The 10,284-nt window shown below is 30.1% G+C and overlaps 1 protein-coding gene across 1 annotated transcript; it reads left to right on the plus strand.

The window, feature by feature from the left end:
• The first annotated feature begins 4,677 nt into the window (after positions 1–4,677).
• Positions 4,678–9,188, plus strand: LOC105141771 (signal recognition particle 54 kDa protein 2). Its single transcript, XM_011049121.1, has 9 exons — positions 4,678–5,057; positions 5,170–5,269; positions 5,363–5,516; positions 5,629–5,779; positions 5,892–6,040; positions 6,614–6,714; positions 6,835–6,992; positions 8,237–8,351; positions 8,473–9,188. Exons 1-9 carry the CDS (start codon positions 4,827–4,829, stop codon positions 8,799–8,801), a joined length of 1,488 nt encoding a protein of 495 aa, XP_011047423.1. The 5' UTR covers positions 4,678–4,826; the 3' UTR covers positions 8,802–9,188.
• The last annotated feature ends 1,096 nt before the right edge of the window (positions 9,189–10,284 follow it).

A 10,284-nucleotide genomic window follows, 5' to 3' on the forward strand; every position in this document is an offset into this window, starting at 1 on the left:
AGAAAAATAATACTAAATAAACTAGGAAAATATTGCCTTCGAATCCTCTAGAAAAATACTAGCTTGATCTAATGATTGAATTAAAAGTGATGCTCATTAACATAAAACTATATATTAGAAAAATAAGTTAAATCCATATGTAAGTAGAAAAACAAGTTGAATCCATAATTCTTATAGGAAATAAGACCCAAATATTTTGAATTAGCCTATTAGATGCCTCTTTAATCTTCTTAGCTCTTAACCTTGTAATAAACCTAAATGACACATGTAATAGATTTTGTGGTGTCACTTGATGATTCTTATTATTTTCTCTCTTCTTAAAAGGATTCGATCGCAAATCATTACCTTTCTTTAATGTTGACTCATTTTTGGAAAACATATTTGAAAGCTATAAAATATATTAGTAATAAACATCACATACATTTTTACATGTTTGCACCTAAAGATATGAGACTTTATTCATGTTCCACTTTTAACTTAGTTTTTTTCAATTTTATTCTCACACCCTCTTGCTTTTTATCACTCTTAACTACTTTATTTAGTTTTTTTATTGAACTAAACCAAAATCTATCAAAAAAATTTACCTTATGAAGTTTAATCAATTAATACAACAAGGCAAGATTTGAATCAACCTAATTATGTGATTTGATCTTCTTCTTTTTTTCTCTCTTTATATATATGTTGGCATAATACTAAATTGATATATAACTTTTTCATTTATATCAATGAAATTGCAAACTGAAAAACTAGGATAAAGTTAAAATAAAAAAACATAAAAAACTAACAAAGGATATATGATTCAAAACATGAAAAAAAAATGAATTTATAGATTTATAGATGTATAAAACTTGATTTTAGAGCCAATCTTTAATACCAACTTATACGAACTTGAAGGGTAAGAACCTTAAAACCTATAATTAAGATTTCTTTGTAATTTCTATTTATCGTTGAAACCAAATTTATCATTTTTTTTCCTTTTCTTCTTGTTTTTTATATATAATTAATAGAAATGCAACACTAAGCTAAACTAGAGAACAAATTAAAATTCAAGACACAAGAACTAAGGTTCAACAATTTTAAAGGAACTGAACCTATCAAAGAACTTGATCTTTTTATTACTAGTGTTGCTATTTATTTGTTATAAGAATTTGAGGATGTGTTTTTTGACAACGTTTATAGTGGTTTGCTACTATTAAAGGGAATAAAATATCAAATTGATCTTGTACTCTAAGTTGTGATTTCTTATCAACCAACCAATAGAAGTAATCCTGATGAGATAAAAGAGCTTCTAGGATATGTTAAGGAGATAATGTCTAAAGGGTATATAAGAAAGAACATCAGTTCATGAGTAGTTATTGTAGTACTTTTTCCTAAAAATAATGGATGTTATAGGATGTATGTTGATTGTTGTACTATCAACAACATTATAATAAAGTATCAATATCTTATTTCTATGATAGATGATATATTAGATGAATTACATAGTTTATGATTTTTTACTGAGAATGATTTGAAAAGTGGATATCATCATATTAGAATGGAAAAAAAAAAGGATGAATGAAAAATTGCTTTTAAAATTAAATATAATTTGTATGAATAATTAATCATATTGTTTGGTCTTACTAACACTCCTAGTATATTTATAAGATTGATGAATCATGTTTTGCATGTATTTATTATAAGCAAGTTTATTGTTGTTTATTTTTATGATATCTCAATATATAGTAAAAGTATAGATAAGCATATTAAAAAATTGTTTTATGCGTTTAATGCTTTAAGAAATGAAAAACTATATGTTAATTTAAGAAAGTGTATTTTTTTTAAGAGAAAATTATGTTTCTTAGATATGTTAGTACAAAAGATATAGAGATGGGTGAAAAAAATGTGAAGACTATCCAATAATGACCCACACTTAAATTTATTACTAAGGTAAGATGCTTTTATAGTTTGACTAGTTTTTATAAGAGATTTATTAAGGATTTTAGCATAGTAGCCTCACCGAAGTTGTTAAAAAATCTATTTGGTTTAAATAAGATATTGAATAAGAGAATGCATTTTATTTTATTAAAGAAGGCTATGTTCGAATCTTTATTAGAATTACCTAACTTTTCTAAAGTTTTTAAGATCTAGTGTGATGCCTAAAAAAAGATATTGGAGCTATTTTAATATAATAAAAAAGTGACCAATTGTCTATTCCAATGAAAAGTTTAATGATGTGGTATTGAATTCGTCAATTTATAACAAGAAGTTTTATGCATTTATAAGGACTTTGAAGACTTGACAACATTACTTATAACTTATAGAATTTGTTATTCATTCAGATAATGAATCGATGAAGCAGTTAAAGGGATAATGCAAATTCAATAAATGGTATGCTAGATGGGTAGAGTTCATTAAAACCCTTCCATATGTTATAAGAATTTGAGGATGTGTTTTTTGACAACGTTTATAGTGGTTTGCTACTATTAAAGGGAATAAAATATCAAATTGATCTTGTACTCTAAGTTGTGATTTCTTATCAACCAACCAATAGAAGTAATCCTGATGAGATAAAAGAGCTTCTAGGATATGTTAAGGAGATAATGTCTAAAGGGTATATAAGAAAGAACATAAGTTCATGAGTAGTTATTGTAGTACTTTTTCCTAAAAATAATGGATGTTATAGGATGTATGTTGATTGTTGTACTATCAACAACATTATAATAAAGTATCAATATCTTATTTCTATGATAGATGATATATTAGATGAATTACATAGTTTATGATTTTTTACTGAGAATGATTTGAAAAGTGGATATCATCATATTAGAATGGAAAAAAAAAAGGATGAATGAAAAATTGCTTTTAAAATTAAATATAATTTGTATGAATAATTAATCATATTGTTTGGTCTTACTAACACTCCTAGTATATTTATAAGATTGATGAATCATGTTTTGCATGTATTTATTATAAGCAAGTTTATTGTTGTTTATTTTTATGATATCTCAATATATAGTAAAAGTATAGATAAGCATATTAAAAAATTGTTTTATGCGTTTAATGCTTTAAGAAATGAAAAACTATATGCTAATTTAAGAAAGTGTATTTTTTTTAAGAGAAAATTATGTTTCTTAGATATGTTAGTACAAAAGATATAGAGATGGGTGAAAAAAATGTGAAGACTATCCAATAATGACCCACACTTAAATTTATTACTAAGGTAAGATGCTTTTATAGTTTGACTAATTTTTATAAGAGATTTATTAAGGATTTTAGCATAGTAGCCTCACCGAAGTTGTTAAAAAATCTATTTGGTTTAAATAAGATATTGAATAAGAGAATGCATTTTATTTTATTAAAGAAGGCTATGTTCGAATCTTTATTAGAATTACCTAACTTTTCTAAAGTTTTTAAGATCTAGTGTGATGCCTAAAAAAAGATATTGGAGCTATTTTAATATAATAAAAAAGTGACCAATTGTCTATTCCAATGAAAAGTTTAATGATGTGGTATTGAATTCGTCAATTTATAACAAGAAGTTTTATGCATTTATAAGGACTTTGAAGACTTGACAACATTACTTATAACTTAAAGAATTTGTTATTCATTTAGATTATGAATCGATGAAGCAGTTAAAGAGATAATGCAAATTCAATAAATGATATGCTAGATGGATAGAGTTCTTTAAAACCCTTCCATATGTTATTACGTACAAGTAAAGTAAGGATAATATAATGGTTCTTACATTATCTAGCATGTTATTATGTACAAGTAAAGTGAGGATAATATAGTAGTTTTTATATTATCTAGGAGGTACATCTTTCTATCTATTTTAAATGTGAAATTACTAGGCTTAGACTATGTTAAAGATTTGTATGCCAATGATAGTAGTTTTTCTAATGTGTATAAAGTTGGTATAATGTTTATTTATTTAAAATAAATAAATTTTATGTGCCTGATAGTTTTATGCGTGAATAAACTTTGATTTCTTTTCCTTTACGATGTTAAAGAAATTTTTAGTTAGTGAATTAGATTAAAAAAAAAATCATTGGAGTGTGTTGTGTTTGTGATTTTAATGAAATTTGTTTTTGTTCTTAATATTGAAGAAATAAAAATGATATAATGAATGTCAATTGACATACACAAAATCAAGGATGTGTTAAGGAGCAAGTCTATAGAGGACTTCATATTCCGGGGTAAACTAATTGATGTGAAATAAAAAGAAATTTTCTTCTTGATCTGTAATTGATTCTTGTAGAATAAGTTGTTAATTTTTTTTTTGTTTACATGTTGAATTGATTAAAAAATAATTGGTGATAATTGGTAAATTTAAAATTCAAACTATATAAGTCTTTAATGGTTTTAAGGTTTATGGAACTCAAACCGGTAATTTCTATTAAATAAATTTAGATCCTAACTAATTAAATTACATCTTTTATAATTTTAAAAAATATTTTAAATTTTTTTTAATAACAAGAAGTTCTATATTAAAACAAAAAATAATATTGATATTTTTCTAATACAATAAAAATATATTTAAAAGTATGGCATTTGAAAATATTTTTTTATTTTTTTAAATTTATTTATAAGATCAACATGTTAAAATAATTTTAAATTATAAAAAAAATTATAAAATATTATTTGAAACGAAATTCCAAAAATATATAAATAAGAAAGGGACTGACGACATCATTTGGCTTTCCTCAAAATATAAAACGACAACAGACTAGAGAATAGTAGAGCTCTGTCTTCGTTACTCCTCTTTCAGGCGAAAACCTAATCCCCAAATACTTGTCTGATTTGATTTCTCAAAACTCAGTCAAATCAAATCAAATCAATAAAAAATGGTGTTGGCAGAGTTAGGAGGGAGTATATCCCGAGCAATCCAGCAGATGAGCAATGCTACAATCATCGACGAGAAAGCATTAAACGATTGCTTGAACGAGATCACTCGCGCTCTTCTTCAATCCGATGTTCAATTCAAGCTTGTTCGTGATATGCAAACCAATATCAAGAAAATCGTCAATCTCGACGATCTCGCCGCCGGTCACAACAAGCGCAAAATCATCCAGCAAGTAACCACCACCTTTTTTCTTACAAAATGTTCAATCTTTCTTTTCCTTTTTTTTTTAAATCCCGAATTAATTTAATTCTATTTAAATAATAATAATAATAATAATAATTCAGGCAATATTCAACGAGCTGTGCAAAATGTTGGACCCAGGAAAGCCATCTTTTACTCCAAAGAAAGGCAAAACTAGTGTTGTTATGTTTGTTGGTTTACAAGGTATTTCAATTTTCTTGGACTGATTTTTATAGTTTTTTATCTATTTATAAAAATAAAACAGGAGTAATGAAGTTTTTTATATGTATAATTTAGGTTCTGGGAAAACAACAACATGTACGAAATATGCGTATTATCACCAGAAGAAAGGGTGGAAACCAGCGCTAGTTTGCGCTGATACTTTCAGAGCTGGTGCTTTTGATCAGCTGAAACAGAATGCTACTAAAGCTAAGATTCCATTCTATGGAAGGTAGGTAGGTAGGTAGTGATAGTTAATAATTGTAAGTTCGTGAATTCAATGCCTTGTTGTTATGAATTGAAAATGGTTGGAATGCAAATTATTGTTTTGTTGGTGTGTACAGCTATATGGAATCGGATCCTGTTAAAATTGCTGTGGAAGGTGTGGAGAGATTCAAGAAGGAAAATTGTGATCTTATAATTGTTGACACTAGTGGGCGGCATAAACAGGAAGTTGCGCTTTTTGAAGAAATGCGACAAGTCGCTGAAGCAACGGTATTTTTCTTTTTTTGTTAGTGGTTTTAGGTGATCTGGTTACCACGCTAGTAGTCACTGAACGTCATTGGCACTAAAAAAAAATGTTTCTTTTTCGTTTTGACACTTCCAGAAACCGGATCTTGTTATATTTGTCATGGATAGTAGTATTGGTCAAGCTGCATTTGATCAGGCTCAAGCATTTAAGCAAAGTGTTGCAGTTGGAGCTGTGATTGTTACCAAAATGGATGGTCATGCTAAGGGTGGTGGTGCACTTAGTGCGTGAGTATTTCTTGCAGTTTTGTACCTACTCTATATTCATGGTTTGATTAAGTGTGTTGAGGAAAGATCTTAAACCAATAAAGCTGGCATTTATTTTTATTTTTTTGATAATGAAGATATCTTATCACCTTTGTTCTATACTGGATTAGCTTCCATATACCTTTAAGTAGATATTCTGAAGTTGCTGCATTTGGGATTTTTTATTTTCTTTTGCATGTATTCTTTCATGTGTCTATGTCATGTCCTTTCCAGTTTTTGGAATGAAATATAGGTATTTTTGTTGGGACGTTGATACCTAACTAATGGAATGCTTACATATAGCCATTTCCTGATAAAATAATCATTTCAATGTTGGTATAAATTAACTAATGGAATGCTTACAATATAGCCATTTCCTGATAAAATAATCATGTCAATGTTGGTATAAATGATCTTTTCTTCATGTTTGGCTGTGTTTAACAGACGCACAAAAAAAGACTTTGCTTTTGGATCACCAACATATATTTCTTGATTCATACTAAGCTTCCTTTTGTTTAAATATTTATACTAATTGTTTTAGTACAAGGTGTGCAGTGTTGCAGCAACAAAGAGTCCTGTCATTTTTATTGGCACAGGAGAGCATATGGATGAGTTTGAAGTCTTCGATGTTAAACCTTTTGTTAGTCGGCTTTTAGGTATGCACCTCCCTTATTTCAGTTTGACAGCTTTGCTCTGATGATGTTATTCTGCATTTGAAATTTGTTTGGGTGCTCATGATGCTTAAAGTCCTTACATAAAAATGCTTTTCCTACCAGGTATGGGTGATTGGTCTGGTTTCATGGACAAAATCCATGAGGTTGTTCCTATGGATCAACAACCAGAGCTTCTGCAAAAACTTTCTGAAGGGAACTTTACCTTGAGGATTATGTATGAACAATTCCAGAATCTACTAAAAATGGGTCCCATTGGGCAGGTTCTCATTTAACTCCCCTGTTAATCTTTGTTACGTGGTGTTCTATTTTGATTATTTTTATCAGTTGTGAAAAAATGTTTTCTTATCAATAACTTCTTCGTGACTGCGATCATATCTCATGTAAGTGCTAGTTTGTGGATAGTTGGATAACATTTTCCCCTTCACATGTTCAGAAAAAATCTACCATCTTAGGAGAGTTTCTATTTTGTTATTTCTCGTTCTGGCTTGATTCTAATATGAATTACAGTTTGTAATTGCTTGCTCTTTTGTCAAGTAGTAGACTGAAATGTTTGAAAGCTTTAGGTATTTATTGCCTAGGATATTTTCTAATTCTTTTAGTTCCACAATTAAACTTTTGTGGATAAGGAATTCGTTATTAGATAACTTGTTACCTACTATCAGATTAAACTCCCAACTTTTTCTTCCTGTCACTTCTATCAGAGCTGTAGTCCAATCTCTCACAAGTCACAAGTTCCTGTGAACTTTAGCAGAGCCTCTGAACTTTGTTTTGGCAGAAATATACTTGTAGAGATATGTCCTGGACTTTTTATCTTCTAATCTCTGATATTCACAGGAAATCAATAAGATTAACCCAATATGCAATCAGTGGATGAGCTTTTTTCTAAAAGAAAATGCTCTTGCATCATGTTCTTAAAATGATACAAGTTATACCCAAGAATCTGACACTGGAAACTAGAGGTAGCTTCGATAGCAATACATTTAGGCCTTACCTATTATTTTTTCACATGGGAAAACTTTCAAGAAAAAAAGAAAAGGGAAGTGATATCTCTTACGCATTTCTAATCCAATTTGATTGCCGCTTTAGATACAGGTCTGATTTGATTTGTTGCTATCCACTCCTTAACTTGTTTGACTACTATACCTCAAAGAATGAAAATGAGAGAAGCTAGTGAGAGGGAGGCAAATGGTGCAGAAAAAACTGAAAATAAAAGAGAGAGAGAGAGAGAGCTTTTAATCTGTCCCAAATTAGTTTTATACAGTTGCATGAACTCCATTTTTTTGCATGAACAATTCATGACACGAAGTTGAACCATCCAATTAAATGAGTTGGGCCACGCAATAAACAATAGTACCATTCAAGGTAATAAAGGCTTGAGTATAGTGATGTTACTGTCTACGCTGACTGAGATGCTTGGCTCTCTCTCCCTCAACCCTTTCTCCCCTTCTTCCATTTATTTGAGTTGCGACTTTCAGCTTATTATTCCTTTGGTCTCCTTGTGCAGGTATTTTCAATGCTTCCTGGATTTAGTTCTGAATTAATGCCAAAAGGTCGTGAAAAGGAAAGCCAGGCAAAGATTAAGCGCTACATGACCATGATGGATTCAATGACTAATGAAGGCAAGTAATGCAATTGATATATTTATGTCTAGGATGTTGTCTCTTGGACATTGCAAACGTAATTGTTGATTGAAGCTATGGGGTTTCTTATCTAATATCTATTGCTGCTGATCTTTTACAGAGTTGGATAGTTCAAATCCAAAGCTTATGAATGAGTCACGTATTATGAGGATAGCACGGGGTTCAGGCCGTTCAGTTAGAGATGTAATGGAAATGTTGGAAGAGTACAAACGACTTGCTAAGATCTGGAGCAAAATGAAGGGACTTAAGATTCCAAAGAAGGGTGAAATGAGTGCCCTTTCTAGAAACATGAATGCACAACACATGAGCAAAGTTCTCCCACCACAGATGTTGAAGCAGATTGGTGGTATGGGTGGCTTGCAAAATTTGATGAAGCAAATGGGTTCTGCCAAGGACATGATGGGCATGTTTGGAGGTGGGGACAAGTAAATGCGTGATTAGAAGTTTAGGAAACTATAATTGAGTTAAATTGGTTTTTATCCATTACTGAGCATTGCCTGGCTGGATAGGAAGAGGTACGGAATGGTTTAGTAGGGAAATGATGCCTCCAACAGTTTTTAGCCGACATTCTTGAAAGATTAGGGCCTTTGACTCAATTCGTTTTATTTTTCTCCTCTCTTTTCTGAAACAGCGGTGCAGTCTTGTAACAATAACTGCGGCTGTTAAAATCTTTCCTGTTTTATTTGTATTTATTCAAGGCGGGTGAAAAAAAAGTGTGAAAAAATAGATGTCACGTCTAAGCATAAAGGGATGGAGGGCTAAAGATGTATTAGTGATGATTTTGCATGATAAATTGGGCTTTTTTCTCTTGTCAGAGTTCCATTCGAAGATGCTTCGTGAGAATTTTGCTTTCTCACCATGTCTTGATATTTGCTATACTTTCTTGCCCATAATATCTTCATTTCATCTGCAATCCTTGTAAGTTGACGGATTAATCTTTTGCACCTATAAATATTGCCAGAAGCTGTTTCTCAGGACTTTGATAGGAAGAACCTCTGCCAAAAACCACCTATAAATATTGCCAGAGGCTGTTATGGAGTCTATATATATGTATGTCTTGCCTGTTTTGATTACGTGAAAATGGCAAGCCTCTCCTTCCTTGTCACATTAACAAAAATCTGAAAACCTAAATGAGATGAGTACTGTGTAAAAAGGATTTTGCACTTCTCCACAAAAACCATTTACCTTGCTTACGGTGGTCAAGCGCTTTTTTTTCTTGTAACTCCTTAGTTATTATATTGATTTAAATATTTTTTTAGTTATATTAAAATTATTTAAATGCTCTTACAAGCACAAAAAAAAAACCTAAACTGATTTTTAGAGGCTTTTTAGTATTTTTTTTCTCTTTTTACTGTTTTTATTTTTTCATTTTGGTATTATTTTTGTTATACACAAGTTCACTTAGAGGTGAATTGATAATTTATATAAAATAAATATTATTAAAAGAAGTATAGATGACTCCCACGCCTTTCGGTCACCATGTATTATTTTTTCATTTTGGTATTATTTTTCATTAACTTTCAATTAGAAGTATAGATGATAATTTATTTAAAATAAATATTATAAACTGATTTTCATGATGGTTATCACATTTCGTTTCATTGAATTTTACTTCCTCTTTTATCCCTCATATCCTTGTAAAAATACATTTGTATAGCTCCGAATGGTACTTTTCCAAGAAATTACTCTCACGAAAGAAAGACTTGAACCATGAAAGTTAATGTCAAAGCAAACGCAAACCAAAAGTGCCTTCCAAAAAATTGTCGTAATGCAAGTTTTCCTACCAAAGAGGAGACAGGTAGCGTGCAAACCAAGTCCTTGCAACGTGAGAGACCAGGGATCAAATAAGACAATTGAACAAACATGCAACCCTGCTACTGTGTTGTCGGCACCTTTTATTAAAAACAAATTG

This window comes from Populus euphratica, unplaced genomic scaffold, assembly GCF_000495115.2.
Source record: "Populus euphratica unplaced genomic scaffold, PopEup_1.0 scaffold130.1, whole genome shotgun sequence".
NCBI lineage: Eukaryota > Viridiplantae > Streptophyta > Magnoliopsida > Malpighiales > Salicaceae > Populus > Populus euphratica.